Source organism: Rhamphochromis longiceps, linkage group LG7 (assembly GCF_057381845.1).
Source record: "Rhamphochromis longiceps isolate RC_006_pf linkage group LG7, R_longiceps_female_GT1.1, whole genome shotgun sequence".
In the NCBI taxonomy this organism is placed as follows: domain Eukaryota; kingdom Metazoa; phylum Chordata; class Actinopteri; order Cichliformes; family Cichlidae; genus Rhamphochromis; species Rhamphochromis longiceps.
Window position 1 is genome coordinate 45,945,303 of NC_140563.1, and position 17,042 is coordinate 45,962,344.

The 17,042-nt window shown below is 40.3% G+C and overlaps 1 protein-coding gene across 3 annotated transcripts in view; it reads right to left on the minus strand.

Moving 5' to 3' along the window:
• The window catches only part of unc5cb (unc-5 netrin receptor Cb), a 140,171-nt gene that overhangs the window by 17,524 nt on the left and 105,605 nt on the right, over positions 1-17,042 (minus strand). For 2 of the 3 annotated variants that reach the window (XM_085413892.1, XM_085413894.1), the window contains exons 6-10: positions 16,514-16,681; positions 16,124-16,288; positions 12,175-12,231; positions 8,871-9,062; positions 5,127-5,489 (exon numbers count right to left, since the gene is read on the minus strand). In XM_085413892.1, the coding sequence (XP_085270018.1) occupies positions 5,127-5,489; positions 8,871-9,062; positions 12,175-12,231; positions 16,124-16,288; positions 16,514-16,681 (945 nt within the window). The remainder of the gene's footprint in view (positions 1-5,126; positions 5,490-8,870; positions 9,063-12,174; positions 12,232-16,123; positions 16,289-16,513; positions 16,682-17,042) is intronic. The other variant, XM_085413893.1, reaches the window with a different exon arrangement.

Sequence of the window (17,042 nt, forward strand, 5' to 3'; positions counted from 1 at the left end):
GAAATGATGTGGAATTTCATTTCTAAAAATCAATGATCTCTTTGCTCGTCACAGCCTTGGCATATTGCTGCAGCAGGCGCGATTTACATTTTTCCATCTCAGATTTATTCGATAAGATGTCCTATCCGATACGCGCGTGTGCGTTTTTTAGAAGCCTAACCCCCAATTTCCATCATGCATACGCACACACAAACACACACATGGCTTCTCTCTGGAGTGGTGGTGGGGGAGGGATCTCAGATAGCTCATTGATTTCCCATGTCCTTGTACTGAACTTTTCAAAAGGTGACAGACAGCTTCTCCAGCTAGCTAGCGAGGCAATCACAACTCTGCCAAGGGAACGTCTCGCGCGCTGCTACTCTGCCTCACAGCAAAGCTTCAAAGAGATGAGAAATGCATTTTAAGATGCAAAATACCAAACAGCCACAGTGACAGCACCACAAAATATTTCATTACCCAGACTCACAAACAGATCAAATATCAAATGTGCTCTTTCCTCTCCCTATTCCTATGTAACATGATGAGGTGGCTGAGCGCAGCCAACAGCTGAGAACATTTTACAGTTATCAAAATGAAAAAAAAGAGAGAAATTTAAGAAATGTGAGAAGTCTGCGTATCCTTTAATGTCACTGCTAGTTTGCTTCTGCCTGTCAGCATGCATCTGCGGCGCGTTACAAACAGTCTGCATGTGTTTGAAGTGAGGACAGCATGGCTAATGTAAGCTGCCTGAAACGGGACACCTCCAGCACTTCTGGTGCACACACCTTGGGTATCCATCAACTCTTGTCATACTACGTGCAGTCAATATGCTGATGGGCTGCACATGGCTTAGCTTATTTCAAAGTCGCAGATCATCAGGGATATACTGCTACAGACAGCAAAGTATTGAATGATACTGCACATGCTTTAAAAAGAATTCTTTTATTTTTACTGAGAGGTTTGCTTGGGGTTTGCAAAGATTAACAATTCTTAAGTTAACATTTATGGTTGATTTGAACTGCCGTGTCTACTGAGAGCTGCAATGGTTTTGTATTTTTCACTTTACTGAAGAGCTCTTTATATTTAAGCTCTCACATACTGAAATCTTCATATTGCACTGACAGCGAGAGCAAGTGTAACAAGTTTGGAAGCTTGTTTGAGCCCCAGAAAAAAATAAAATAAAATTTGCCATTAAAATCCAATTTTGAGGTTTTTTTCCTCTTGCTTCTTGCTTAAGTCAGAAAGTCACAATTTTGAGATACCCAACTTGAAATCTAGAGATAATAAACTGAAAATTTGACTTATGGGTGGCAAGTCTTTTTTCCAGGGGAGAAAACGAGCTTCTATTAACAACTGAAATGAAGCTAAGCTTTGAGTAAAAGCAATCTCTAAACAGGAAGCACTCAGGGAGCATAAACCTTCACCGAGGCAGCTCACTCTCTGGCCAGTATTTACTTTTAAGGGAAAAGCACTGCAATTTGTATATATTAATTTTGTTTTCTTTGTTCTGTTTAAATGTACTTTAAGAAGTTTGTAGTGCTGTAAAAGGCAGTTAAGGGTAGAATCACACATGTTTACTTTGACTACAGAAACATGTAGGTGTGTGTAGGAGTAGGTAAAGGATAATAGGTAATGATTTGTAAATAGCTTGAGATAATTATATAATACTATACAACAGTATATTTATAACTAACTAGGCAGCTCATTTCCAGTTAATACTTGTACAGCTGCTGTTATTGTGTATATATTTATTTATCTATTTATATTTCTTCATACATTCTTATATAGTTCCATACTGTGTATTGTGTATTTTGTTGTACAGTTATTTTATTTTCAACTTTAATTTATATATTTTATCTTATTCTTTCCCAGTTAAATTTACCCTTCATTCTAATTTGTGTTGTACAGTTATTTCATTTTTAACCTTAATTCTTTTTATATTTTATTCCTTCCTAGTTAAATTTACCCTTTTTAATTTTTCATATTTATTTCCTATCTTATTCATAGCCTTTTCCTTTTTTTTTCTTTAGGTCACGAGCAGTTGTCTAAGCATTTCACTGCATATCGTACTGTGTATGACTGTGTACGTGACAAATAAAATTTGAATTTGAATTTGAATTCATTCTCTTTCTCTTGACAATACTTTCTTTAACCCTTGTATGGTGTTCGGGTCTGTGAGACCCGTTTTCAGTTTTTTTCAAAAGAAAAATTAAACAATTAATTATTTTTTCAACCTGAAATTCATTGGCTTTGGCTTATTTTCTGTGAAGAACATAAATCCGAACTAATTTTCAATGACCTCATACTGTACCTCCCCCCACGCATTTACATTACATACAAGGTGTTCGGGTCCACTGGACCCAGGTCTAATAAAAGTGTTGAAAGTGTAGGTCCTGTGTTCCCACACTCTGTCTTCCTCCTTTCTGGTGCTGCTGATAGTGTTTTCTTCCCCTGCCGTTCCCGCACAAAGTTGCAACATTGTTGAAAATTCAACTATCAACACGTCTGCTCTTACATCCCACACATTTTACCCTCTTTCTTGAGGGATCCAAATTTTATTTTCTCATACCCTGTCCCACCTGCTAATTAGGGGCATAATACTATAAATAAGACTTTGCCAGTGTGGTTCTTTATCACAACTGATCAAGATGGCAAAAGATTATCTGCTGCGAGGGCCATCCAATTGATTTTGGAAGAGAGAGGAGCTTCGGATGATGATGTTGACAAAGAGGTTTCAGAATATTTCACATTTCTGAAAATTCAGAGTCTGACAGTGACTTTGAAGAAGAGGATGAGGTTGAGCACCATTTAGTAACAAAACGAAGACAAGTACCCCATCTGCAGCCAGCTCTAGGACCAGAACAAGCCCACCAGACAGCAAGTGAAGAAATATGGATGTCAATAACTGGTGAAATTGAATGGTCTTCTTGCCCAAGAAATGAGCCACCCTGCAGAGCTGTTACTGTGATAAGGCAGGGCCAACACGGCTGACAGGTACTCATGTGCAGGACATCAAGTCTTCATTTGAGCTTTTCATCCCAGATTCCATCCAGAAAATTATTCTGGATTGCAGTAATCTAGAAGGAAGGTGTGTTTTTGGAGAGAGGTGGAAGGAGATGGAACAAATTCATCTAAGAACCCCAAAGGCCTACTTTGGGGTTCTTATCCTTGCAGGAGTTTTCAGGTCCAAAGGGGAATCTACAGAATCCCTGTGGGATGCAGAAACCGGCAAGAACCTTTCCGTGCATCAATGTCTCTGGAAAACTTCCACAAAATTTCCAGGATTATCTGTTTTGATAACGGAGACGACAGACCAGCTCGACGGCAGAGAGACAAGCTAGCTGCCATCAGGACAGTGTGGGATAAGTGTGTGCACCACCTCCCCCTGTTTTACAACCCTGGGCCTAATGTCACCATTGATGAGCAGCTGATGCCATTTAGTTGTGAAACATATTGCTTCACGTGTAAATGTGTTGTGTCTTTCCACTCACTCCACTTGATTATAACTGATTTATGTTTTTATAACATTTTATAAACCCCCCCCCCCCCCCCCAAAAAAAAAAACACGAGAAGCACATTATTCATAAATGTGATCTAACAAAGGTAAAGGGAAAAAATTAACCATGTTTGCTGTTCATATGTCTTGTAATTGGGATGAAGTAAACATCTGTTGAGTAATTTAACATAAAATTGTTTGATAGTGTTAATTTGGAAAGCCAAAACTCTAGCGGGTCCACCAGACCCGTGAACACTGGCTGAGTAACAAAAATATGAACACCACACAAGGGTTAAAGATGTCACACATTTTGGGGTCAATTTGAAAAAGTGAGGGCAGAGGTCACATGTCATATGAAGTTTGGATGCAAACTATAACGTGATATTTAGAATCCCCATATATCATTCGCTATATGCTTATACGATGTCAATACCAACCATGGTGGTAAGGAACATAGTTTTAAATAGCTCTATATAGCATTATTATCACTTTGACCTTTCAAATCAGTCTATTGACCTTGAAGGAGAGGTCAGAGGTCAAATATGCCATAATATTTGAAATCTTTCTAGAGGTTGACAGTACACACCGGATTTGTAAGAATCAGTTTATAGTTAAAAGGCTTTCTGTCAATTTTGAACCAATAAATCATGAAGTTGACTTTGAAGACCTTGGCACACGTAAGCCAAATTTGAATGGATTGCTAAGTTGACCCCACTATACACTCCTGCAAAGTTTTATCAGAATTCAGACAGAATGACACGCATGCATGCAAACCCTACCAAAAACATAACCTCCTTGGTGGAGGTAGCAACTTTCTGAAATGTATTTTCTTGCAGAGAGTTGATGGCAAGATTGATATCACTATCAAACATGTTAACTAAATCTAAATCAAAGAAAATCTGCAGCCAGTAAACTTTTCCCAGCATAAAGACAGGAGGAGACGGCCAGCCTGGCTCTACCACAACCTCTAATGTTCACTAATCAAAATAAATAATGTAAACTTGCACTTTTATGAGGAGGGTATTATGTGCCAGATCATTTCCTGGTCAGACATAGTGACTTCCCGGAGTCTTGTCATCACTATGAGACTGGCAGAAATCCAGTGGAGACACCAGCAAGTTTTGTGTTTGAAGTTTCTTTTAATGTTTTTTTAAAATGGGATCTTTAAGGGAAACGTGGGCCGAGATCATCATCACCAGCACATTATTAAGTGAAACAAGAGTAGAGATTTAAGGACACGATGAGAAAAGCTGATGGTATATTTCATTTCCTATCAGGCTATACAATGAGAGGAGTTTCCTTTCAGTATGTGCACACATATAGACATTCACACATGCACATCCACACAAGTGGAGGTGCTATTACTAAATGCTGATGTGCCACTGAGTGAATGAAAAACGTGGCTCCAATCATAACTCACAAAAGACAGCTAATGAGTTTTAAGACGAACACTGATAGAATCTGCTGGAAGTAGCAGATGCTGCTTTTCATGAACCTAAGCTCGTTTATTCATTTTTTAAACTATTTCTTTTTTACATTCCTGCATACTTTGAAATATGCAACATTTTTTCTTGATATCCAACTGAATCACCTATAAAATAAAAATATATAAATATGGAAAATCACTACCTATCTTTGGCTAGTATAGTACCTGAGTTGGGCACAATAAGCTGTCCTCCCTGGGAGCTGAACGAGCCCAGAGCAGTGCATGATGGATCCCTGGTGCGGAGCAACGTCTGGGTCTGTGTGCGCCGGCCCATTGTGTTGTCACCGTTGTCCAGTAGGCAGTGCGGCAGCTTAGGTGACAGTTTAGAGGAAAATTCTCCTCCTAGGTCATCCTGTGGAGTCACTAAGCCTGAAGAATTGTACACCTTAATCTTCAAGTTAGGGAGCGGGTCAAGCAGAGGAGAATTGGTCATGGGTATTTTGTCACCCACGTCATGGAGAGCGTAAACTGGGCCGCGGTACATGGCAGCTGCTGAGGTCAGGTCAGGGGGTGCTGATAGGAGATCAGCTGAAAAGGAAAGAAAACAACATGGGTAAAGCAGAATAAATGTCTTAACACATGTATTGGGAAAGGAATCAGGAAGAAACTAACTTGAAGCCTATATATCCATGAGGAAATGAACTGCTGGCAGCAATCAGTGAGACTGGAGCACGGCTTTTTTGTTTTTTACTCATTAGGGAGGTCCACTTCACCACCAAGAAACATTACTCAGTCAGAGAAGTTATAGGTGCAGCTGTGATTTATGAGTAACAGATGGCATCGTGAATGTTCGGTTTACCCAGTAGGATAAATGTTCAATAGCTGGACTGAGTGGGTGGAGCGAGGGTCAGTGGGGGCCTCTCTGTCCTCCAGCTTCTCCACTGTCTCCACCCCCTCACAAGTTTCTAAATGATGCAAATGTTAATGAGAGTCAGAAAAGTTGTTCCAGTAATAAACTAGAAGTAGTGCAAGTACTAGTGTGTCACTGGAGGGCATGTTTTGCAACATCCATCTCCAAGAATGTATGGCCCATATTTTCACAATCTGTATTAGGAAATTAAACAAAATATGCTTCAGCTCTCATTCATATAAAACTGTATATTTTCCTCAGGTTTCCCCCAAAACCAGGTTTCAGATAACCCCCCTCCCCCCTCTTTTGTTAATTAGATTGCACAGGTGCCACGGACTGCAGAATGAAACTGAGACCTACTTAACAAGGGATAATCTCAGCTAAGTGTCGCATTAACGTGGCTTGCAGGCTTAAGCTCAAGTCAAAATGTCATGACCAGCAAACAAGATTTGAGCAAAATATCACAGAAACTCAAATTGCACCACTTCTTGGTAATTAAAGCTAACACAATCATCTCCTAGCACATCATTAATGCCTGTGTCTAGCACCATAAAACGCAAAATCTCAATGATTCCCTTAACTGGTTCTTCTATTCAAACACCAGTTCCTACACCATCTTTCCTACTGTGTATTTGACACAGAGACATGAGAATTTGTTACACACTGCCACATTTCAGAGCAGAGAGCTGTCAGCGGAGATCAGACCTTGTTATAGTTCACATACTCTGTCAAATTAGATCAATCATGCTAATTTTTCTTTGCATGTAGGGATATTTCCCCTGTCACTGTTGCTCCTGCACACAGCACGCGCACCGATGGCAACACTGAAATAAGAGACCCCCCCCCCCCCAACATTACAAATTCCAATTTAACCCTTGTTTGCACTGAGCACTGTGGTGGATGTGACATTTCCACCCATGAATTATCTTCTTCACAGCAAATTGTGTGTGATGTGCTTTATGCATGCTTCATACAGTATATAGAACATAAATTACAGCTTTTAGTAGGCTACTTTAGGAAAGACAGAGATAAGGTGGAAGTAAAGTGGATCAGCTTATATGATTCCTCCAACACCACTGTTTTTTAAATCACCACCAATTGTTTCTGTCATGATCAGGTGGTTCAAACATATGAAATATGAATAACCCCACAGTAACATCGATCTATATTATAATACTTAATATATTAACTATATCTGTAAAGGTGAAGGATAATGTTAAGGATATATAATCAACAGAAAGTAAAATGATTTAAATATAATGTTATTCATATAAATTCAGCTTCATTATACAGTTTCAGAGTTTGGATTTCTTTTAGAAAATAATAAATAAATGAAAAAGCTTGAATATTGGTAGATTCTTTAACCAAAGTGCCTTCTGCTCGGGAGCTGTTTTAAATAGGCTTGGCTTCAAATTATCCTTTACTTTATAAGAGCGGTGACAGAAGCAGCACCTTTAACAAGGGTTGTTGTTCGATGGTGTTTATCTTTTTGAATTGTCCCACATTAAAAAGCTTCGTCTCTAGTCTCTTCATTGTATTTTTATCTCTTCTGCTTTTATTTATTTATTTATTTCCTCTTTCCAAAAGCTCACACTAATCATTTACAACACAGTTACATATTTCTGTCTCTCTCCCTGCTGTCTTTTTGGCCAGTTCACAGTGACCTGTCCTCATGCATGTAACTTACTTTAAGTCCTGCATCAACAGTCCAAATCTAATTACACAGAGACTGGCTTTATTGTGCTTTAATGACTGGGCATAATGTGGCCTCCCATCACAACAGCAAGCATTTTAATAGTTTCACCACGGCTGACGCACGTGCCTCCAGAGTCAGACGTGTCTCAGTGGGTTAAGGTAATGTTTTGAAGATAATGAAGCTATTATTAATGCCAGCACTAATGAAAGTCATTCCATATGCCTGACAACACAGGTGTGTCTAAGGTCGAGTATTACATTTCTTTTAATCTGCTGAACTGAGTCTGTACCATTAAGTAGCAACACCTTTACTAAAAGAGGATTGAATTGTGCTTAAGCTTCAACAATACACGGAGCCACTTTCTGTATCTTAATTTTATGGAAACAAAATATTCAGTTTTTAACACGGTTTTTGGGCAGGTTTTGAGGAAACATTTGGCACATTAGGTTCTTTCAAAACTTTGTGCATTTAAGTTTTGCCTCATTTGTTAAATTTATTACACTTCTTGGTAAAATAATAGCTATTTCCATGTGTGGGAACAGCTGCCACAGCAAAAGCAGACTGTCTGATGCAAAAAAGAAGTCATCAAGGAATGCTTGAAAACTTGATCCCATGATTTGTGGGTTTATTTTGCAACTGTTGGGATGCAAGTGCTTGAATATACAACCAAAAAATCTTAAAATCTGACGTGCATGAGAGGCGTTCCAGGAAAAAGTTGAAAAGTTGTCCAAAAAGAACATTAGAGCAAAATCACAGCTGGCCAGTGAACATACAGGTACGAACCAGACGTCTTGGAATAATGTGATGTAGACAGGCGAATCAAGGGCAGAACTGTTTGGTCAGAATACATAAAAATGTTTGGCGCAGACCAAAAACAGCTCACCAAATGTAATGGATTGGGGTTAGCTGCATCTGGGACCGGGCAGCTTGCAGTGACTGATTTAACAATTAATTCTTCATGATATCAAAGAGCAAATGAAGATATTGTGAGACAATTTGCCCAAAAGCTGAAACTAACAGGATAATTATACTAGCGACAAAAGGAAATCCACTAATAATGGGCTCAAAAAGAACAAATGGAGGGCTATAGAATCCCATTCAAATGGCCTTTTCTTCAAATATCTTGCAACTGAAGGGATTTTTACTTGGAAAAAATGGTAACATTTTTAAGCCAGTGACACAGTTACGGATCTAAAAGTTCCTTGGATTAAAGGGGGCAACTCTAGGACAGCAAAGGTGCACTTACCTTTCACACAGAAGAAAGTTTAATCTATTTATGTACCGATTTGAGATGCAGTTACATTTTGATATATAGAAAAACCAACGCTCAAACACTCACACACGCCTCTCTCGTATAACTCACCTTTGCGAGCGGTCTTAATGCTGACCGGCTGGAACCCTCCGTTGAGGGCAGAGGAATCAATGATGTCAGAGCTGAAGTCCCGGTGGTTCTTCCTGTAGATGAAGAGTGCCACGACGACGGAGATAACCAGGCACATGATCACTGCTATCACAATACCCACATAAAGAGCTACATCATCAGTAGTGGGGGCCACTGGAGAAGGAGTTTGGGGACGAAAGACAAAAAACACAGACAGAAAAAAAAAATAGTCTTTTAAGATCTCGTAATGCTTCCATTTATGACATAAAGCCTTTTTCTCTCAGTATGCAGGCCTTGTGATGAAGCCATTATCAGCAGGGTAATATCCTGGTTTACGATTGAGCCGGATATTAATAACTATCTACTGAGAAATAAATGCACGAAGTATAGCTCCAGTCTTTTTTGATTAATGCTGACCTGCTGTGGGAAACACAGTTCATGAAAAAAACACGAGGCTCTCTTGATTGTTAAAACTGAGGCGAGATAATGATGCAGGCAACTTAGTTTGACACACATCATCTGGCCTTTTTTCACTGTTTGCTTGGACATGTGCGACACACTAAAAGGCACGCCAACATCTGTTCACTATCTTGTATGCGAATGTTAAAAATGGCCTCAGAATTCTTGAAATAATACATACTGCACTGTGTCATGTGCAAGACCTTGATAAAATAACAATGTAATAACCATATAATAAAGTAAATGGTGACAAAAATTCATTTAAACAGCACAATTAATAAAGAAGGCTGTTCCACCGCGGTCCAGTGACACAAAGATTTCTGCTCAGAACCAAGATCAAAAGTTCTGAAGACAGAGATGTCGATGTTTTCATCTTCAAATTACCATGCTCTGTGCTGAAGTTCAGAGTCTGTCTCTGTTTTTGTTCTTACACACTGCAGATAAGATCTAGACATGGCTCACATTTCTCAAATTGTCTTTCATCTCCGTCTCCCTCCCAGAGACTTTCTGTCCACTATCCAGCTGGAGAAGCCTCAGTGATTAGTAGGCCTGGCATGGATATATGTGCCTTTTAGAAATACAGACTCAGACGGGCTCTCATTAAAGATCAAATCTTTTAATGGATGCCTACTGACAGTCTGAACTCTCTTTGGTGTTTGATAAGGAATGTCCTTCACTGTCACCAAGTTGACAAATGGGGGTGAAGCTCTTATGTGGAGGACACGAAATGTCAAAAAGGCATGTATGAGCATGTATGCACGTATTGTTCTACACATGCATGGACATTGCACAAGTGAAGTCATTGTCCAAAGAAAGACAAACGCCAAAGCAAATGCTTACAAACACACTCTTATCAACAGGAGAACAAAAAGGTGTTGTGATCGGGCAGACACAACAATTTTTGAGATGATGTGTGTGTTGAAATTGCACAATATCTGCACCAGTAGATGGCAGTGTCACCCATAAATCCATACAGGGCGCTTTGAAGACGTGCATGATGGCCGAGCATTTGTGTAAATTAGCCTCGTGTGTCTCAGGGATACAGAAGGCACTCAGTCTGTGTCTCTTGTGTTCTCGCGCACAAAGGAGGATAAAGGAGCAGAGCGAAAGGAAACCAAGAGCAGAGTGCTTTCGTGACAAGTGAAAGTCACGCGTTGTGTCATTTTAATCACATACTTCCTTTCTGGCTTCATTTCCAGTAACTTATGGTTTGATTTTTATTCCATAAAAAGGATTTCAATGTAATTAAATAAGTCCACTATTCAACACTTATTTAAATCATATTACATTTAATTTCTTGATGAATCCCTATTGAATAATATTTAGAGTGACCTCCATTTCAATTAAAGATCATTTCTGTAATTTTTATTGAAAGACTACAATTTAAGTGGGGAAAAAGGGTATTAATATTGTAGTGCTCCCATAGATGTTTTCTGTGAGGAAGGACATGCATGTCCCAGCCATGACTTTTCAGCCTGGAGTGAGACATCGCATTAAAGATACATCCTCTAATCCTTCTTCTAGCACAGACACAAACAGAAAACAGAGCAGGGAGTCAGTGATGAAAGTTTGAAAATGTAATTTCACTGCGTTCCCTCTGCCAAGCTTCCCCGCAGTTATTTAACATATATCCCCTCAGTCGAATAATCTACTATTCATGCTTTGATGATAAAGGCAGCAACCTGCTAAGTGTACGCATTAAAACGTATCACTTAGATTAATACATCGCTTTGAACATGAGCCATTGTTGGAAAGTACAAGAAATGAAACTGAAAGGGATTATTTGAACACTTCATTCTCAGCGAGGTTGCAAAAATTTACAAAGGGATGGGTGAGAGATGGAAAATAATGCCCCCACCCCCCAAAGAAAATCAGCATAGATGTGCAAATTCTTAACCATAGCACATACCAACAAATGGGCTCTTTGAAAAGGTCACATTTAAACTAACAACAACCCAAAAACAGACAGATTTACAAAGACCTTTAAAACCAAGAAGCAACAGTCTTACAGAGCCTCGCCCCTCACTCCGACCAGAACATTGAGTCAGCCCTAAATTATACATGAAGAGACAAAAATCTTAAAGCAGCCGAAATCCACAGAAGAACTGTGCAAGAACAACCTACAAAAATTCTTCTAGCTGAGAATTTTGAAATATATATATATATATATATATATATGATATGCACACACACATACTGAGGATATTTCTATGAGAACTGGTGATATTTTAAAGCAAATGGAGGTCACAGCAAATATTATTTTGAGTTTATGCTCTTGCCTGGTAACTGATCAATAAACAATGTTCATTTCCGAAAGCTTCTGGTAGGTTAAAATGTCTGCTTGACACAGTGCATGAGCTGCTGGTGAGGCAAAGTTCGGCAGGGTAAAGAGCAGGGTCAGCTCTTACTTCGAGAATAGTAGCGTGGCTGTAAACAAGCAGCCTGCTAGCACAGACACATTACGAGGAAAGGGTTAGGGCGATCAAAACGGATCATATCCTGAGGTGGTTATGAAGTAAAAAACAGAAGAGCAACAATAACTCGCTGGTGGACACAGAAGAACATTCGCAAACATTGTTTTTCATTTTACTTATGGACACGTTGTTGTGTTTTGTTTTATGCTTTTAGTGCAAAATGGCTATTTCTGAAATGTTGCTTTTTGCTAAAAAGGAAAATCTGTATGTAAGACTGCAAATTCAGGTCGTGCACATTAAAGCATTAAAGATGCCTTAAAAAAAACAAAAACAAAGGCAGACGTGACAAGAATGCAGAAATAATGAAAAAAGAACTAAATGGGGGGAAAAAACAAAACAAAACAATAACTCACATGAATTTCCAATATCACTCTTGTCTTTTGCCTCAGAGGACTTCTGATATAAGGAACCTTGAAGAGAGAAGCGGATATGGATAGTAGAGCGAGAGGTATGGAGAAGGGGAGGGAAGAGAGAAAGATGAGGGTGGGGGGGAGGAGAGGGATGATGAAAATCAAATTTCCAACAGAAAAACAAACTCAACAAATGAGACAGCAACAAACTCATGAGTAGGAGTGATGGCACGGGGAAGCGATCTTTCTTGATTTGGCCCCTCCTCTCTATATCTGTGTATGGAGATGGATGAGGAGAGCAGGGGAAACATGGAGGTTCTGTAAGAGAGTGGCGCGATCCATCAACTGGGCTTAGTGCCTTAGCAGCAGCAGGACTGATGCTGGCAGGTGAGGGGGATGGTGGGGCTGATAAAGTGTGGGCTCCAGCCGAGTCGGCAGAACCTACAGCCTTTCATCTGTCACTGGAAGGTGGATGGAGAGGGTAGTGCGCGAGATAAAAGGAATGATTATGTTAGGGAAGCAGGAAGTGGAAAAGGGCTGAAGGACAGTGATGTGGAAAGTTGAAGACATGCGATTGAGAGATTAGAAAAATCTTCAGCTAAGATAGGTTGTTTTTTTTATGTGTGTATGTGTGTGTGTGTGTGTTTTTTGGCCCAAACTGGGGTCTTGGTTGTTTTTTGTTGTGGCCAGGTTTTTTACTGAAATGAAGTGCAAAGCAGGCTAGAAAGACAGAGCCAGGAATAGTGCACAAGCACACATAATATTCAGTCTCCCTGGGACATCCATAAACAACTATACAAACAATGAAGTCCTTATTGGAAAAGGGAGAGAGCCACAGGCAGACAAGTGGACTGACAGGAAAATCAATGGCCTGATAGATGGGATTGGTGTGTACATGTAATCAGGCAACCGGGATGCCGGGACGGAGCAGGGGGAGGTCGGCTGTTGCATTCAGTCTAACTGATGGCCCATTTGAACCCATCCTGTGGAGTTTCTATTCAGCCCAACCGAGTCTACAGCACAGCCGACATAAAGGCATGCTTCAGTGGGTGGGCTCATAAGGAAACGTCAGATCGCCGAAGTTTATTCTTTATTGGCAACACAGAGCTGGGAGAGGAAGAGGGAAGCATAGTACAGGAAATCATTGTCTGTGTTTTAACAATTACTCCTTTGAATGTGACAGATTTCCAATCTCTGGGAAATACACTGTCATTTGGGGAAGAGAAAGTCATTTGTCACGTTATTTAAAGGCTCCTTACTCTTCTATGTTTAATGAAATTGCTAATTACATGACAAATAATATTTATTGACATTTTAACTAATCTTTGAAACCGCATATAAAACACAGAGGATATAACTTTATGGTGTTTGGAGGCTGAACTGAAACTTAAGAGTCTGAACTGAAGCTTAGGAGTCACGGCTGTCCTGCCTCTGGTGTTCGATAGCAATGAAGCGTGTCCCCTTGCTGGAGTTGGTGTTCCCCTCTCTCTAGATCAATATGTCAGAGAAAATGTCGTGTCAGAGAGCAGGGTTACCAAAGGCTTGAAAAACAACATCAGTATCAAGAGCTGCAGACCACAGGGGGAGCGCAAAAAAGAGATTTAGACAGGTCAGGCTAAGTGAACAGTGAAAACTCTACATGTGTAAGAGTTGGGAACTTCTCTCTAAACACGCAGAGTGCAACCTTTCTAGATCAATTTAAAGACACATAACTTTGTTAAATCCAACCCCTCCCACCCAGAAAACTCCCTGACAGTCTAAATGTGATAAACAAGCTGCAAAGTTAATTATAACAACTCTTTTTGACGCGAGTCAGTTGTATTTCTGCAGGAGGCAGTGATGGAGCTGAGCACCACGTTCTATTTCAAGGTCTGGTCTATCAAATTCCTTCGGTGGATTTTGGTGATGGACTGCAATTGAAATGATTTAAATAAATTCAAACAACAGAAAATAAGATCAAGCTGCAATGGAATCCACAGACACGTGTTTGCTCAGATCACGGCCCTGCACTAGAGGGAGCAGACCAGCGGTCCAAGGTGAGTTCAGATTGCACACAACTTCCATTCCCAATCATATTTGCCATAACATGAGCTTTCAGATAATGGGCCGTTCTCCTAAATGCTTGTGGAAATGGTCATTAGCATTGACATAAGTGGCTTCACCCTTTTAGCTTCCCCAAAAAAAAGAAAAGAAAGAAAATCAATCTCTGAAATGATCCTAAATCTATATCATTATGGCTTTATATTCTCTGAAAACTAGCCATCAATCTACCAAGAACTAATGCTTTTGGTGTAGGCTGAGTTGCAAAGGGTGTACAGAAGGGCAGGGAAGTGTGGGGTGAACATATGTTGTGTTGCAGAGGGAAATAAAACAAGACGAAGAGAGACAAATAACAGCACATCTGTCACGGCCTTCTTATTGATTTTTTTTTTCTCTCTCTCTCTCGTGCTTCTATATGCCGTTTACATATGTGCTCCCTCTCGTAATGAGCTAATGCAACCTCTCTCTGATGTTAAAACGTTTCCTGAACACCGTCCTTAGCACATATAGAACATGCGTGTGACGGCAGGCATCTACTTCAGAGGCATACAGATCCACCAGCCATCTGCATCTGAAGATGTAACCTATGCTACACCACATCAACAGGTAGCAGTTTACAACCTTATGGTGCAGCAAAAACTCAGATCTGCTGCACACAGCAGTCGCTAGCTGTCTCAAATTTTATACATCTAGCAGCTGAGCTGCTGTTATATTATTAGTGTCACATCACCATCTGTAATAGGTTATACACACGACAGAGGCATTTGTGACAGCGATTGGGTCCTACACCTACAGAGATGTTTATTAAATAGGAATTTTATGCAACTAGACACAGAGTTTAATTCACTTACTCTGCGATGCTCTCTCCCTTTCACAGACTCTCTCTTTTTATTAAAGGCACAGAATCACTACTAGCACTTTTGGTTTAGTTTTGATGTTTTAGGATGTAGGTGTTTCACCCTGTAACAACATAATACTGCGGCACGCATGCAAACACATACACACAAACGTGCATCAAAGCAACTGCGGCTCGATTCTAATCTGTGAATGTGTTATAAGGCAGAGGAAGCAGGATTGTTGGCTTCACTGGAGTGCGTGGCTGTTTTTAACTTCACTGGAACAAAGAGGAGAAGAAAACAATTCTCTGCCTGCAGAAAAATATCTGGCTGCACCACAAACTGGCTTTAGTTTGCTACTTGAAAGACAAAGTAAAAGCAAAGAAAAAAAAAATGCTGGTGCATCTGGATGTCTTTTGTGTTTTTTTTTAAGTTATTGTAATACCAAATGATATGTATTTGTTCACTTTACAGTGAACATAAAGGCCAGCTCGGAAAAGAGGGCGAGTCCAAACACGTGCTACTTTGTGGCCTTGTGTTTCCTATCGTTGGACGCAGGAATCCAGAGTTTTTCAGTAAAGGTAGTAATCAAAGCAGTTTAGTCGTTGTGCCCCCTCCCCTTTGTGTAATTAGTGCATAATGACTTATTATTTTCAAATATACCTCCCAAATTCTTAGCTTATGACAAGGATAATTAGTTAGATTGCTTCCTCTTGCAGCCAAGTACTTTTTTTTTTTAACGTGTACTTATGCTTGCAATAGAACTGACACAGGAAGATGTGTGGTGGTTTTTGATTTTATGTTGCTTTGATCAAAAACGCTTTTGTCTGTTGTGTACATAAAAATAAAGAGAAACAGATCAAGTGCAGAGGACAGAGAGGCGTTTCGGCTTGTCTTATTGTTTATGTATGAGCGAAGTGAAACAGACTGGGTGAGGACAGGGTGAGCGTGTTATGTGAGGATGTGAAACACAGCGCGCAGTGATGAAAGAGCACAGTGAAAGTCCCGGTCAAAGGGTGAAGAGATTTCTTTTGTTGGCAGGTCAGACAGTCGCAGAGGATTAATCGGGTACTCACTCTGCATGCACAGCCCATCGGTGCAGTTCTTAGACTGGAGCACCATGCCCTCACAGTCCTTTCCCCCGTTTTTGGGTGCTGGGTCGCTGCATTCTCTCCTCCTCCAGTGGGTGCACTCTGTCCCACAGGTGGACCACTTACTCCACTCTGTCCACAGGCCATCCACTATCACATAACAGACAGGACAGATGAGGGTCGAGCGAACGAGATGACAAATGAGAAGATGAAGATGAATTTAGCGCGCGAGCAGGTGGAGTGGGTGCGGTGGACGCACGAACTGGGCGGAATTTGTGCAAACGTACAGAGTCGCATCAAATTGAATGCATTTCGTTTATGTGCACCTGAACTCAACACGCCCACGTACACATGGGCGTGTTATCATTTTAATACCTGGGCAGAGAGGATTACACGGTAGCTTCTGGATGCCTTGCCCTTCACAGATGGCACCGCCATTGAGTGGCGCTGGGTTAGTACAGCTCCGTGTGCGTTTCTGGTAACCACGGCCACAGCGGCTGTTACACACTGACCACTCTGTCCATGTCGACCATCCACCATTCACTGGAAACACACGGTGGTAAAACATGTTAAGTATAACTTGATTATGGTCTGTGAAACTGTTAAATTGAATAATAAAATAAAACACAAATGTGTGTGAATTAGAGTGAAAGAACTAAACCCATGAAATTAAAAACTCTGCATGTTTGTTTTCAGTGACCAGCTCATTAATTTGACTGTCTAAGAAAGCCCAGCTCAGAGGTTCAAGTGATTTGCCTACTATATAATGTACCAATATTGTTCATTTTGTTTTGCATTTTGACCTTAAACTATCGGGCAATTACTTTGCACTGCAGACAGACAGTAAATTCTGGTCAGACTGCTGCATTTTCCATTCACTGATTCCCTCTAATGCCTCTCTTCC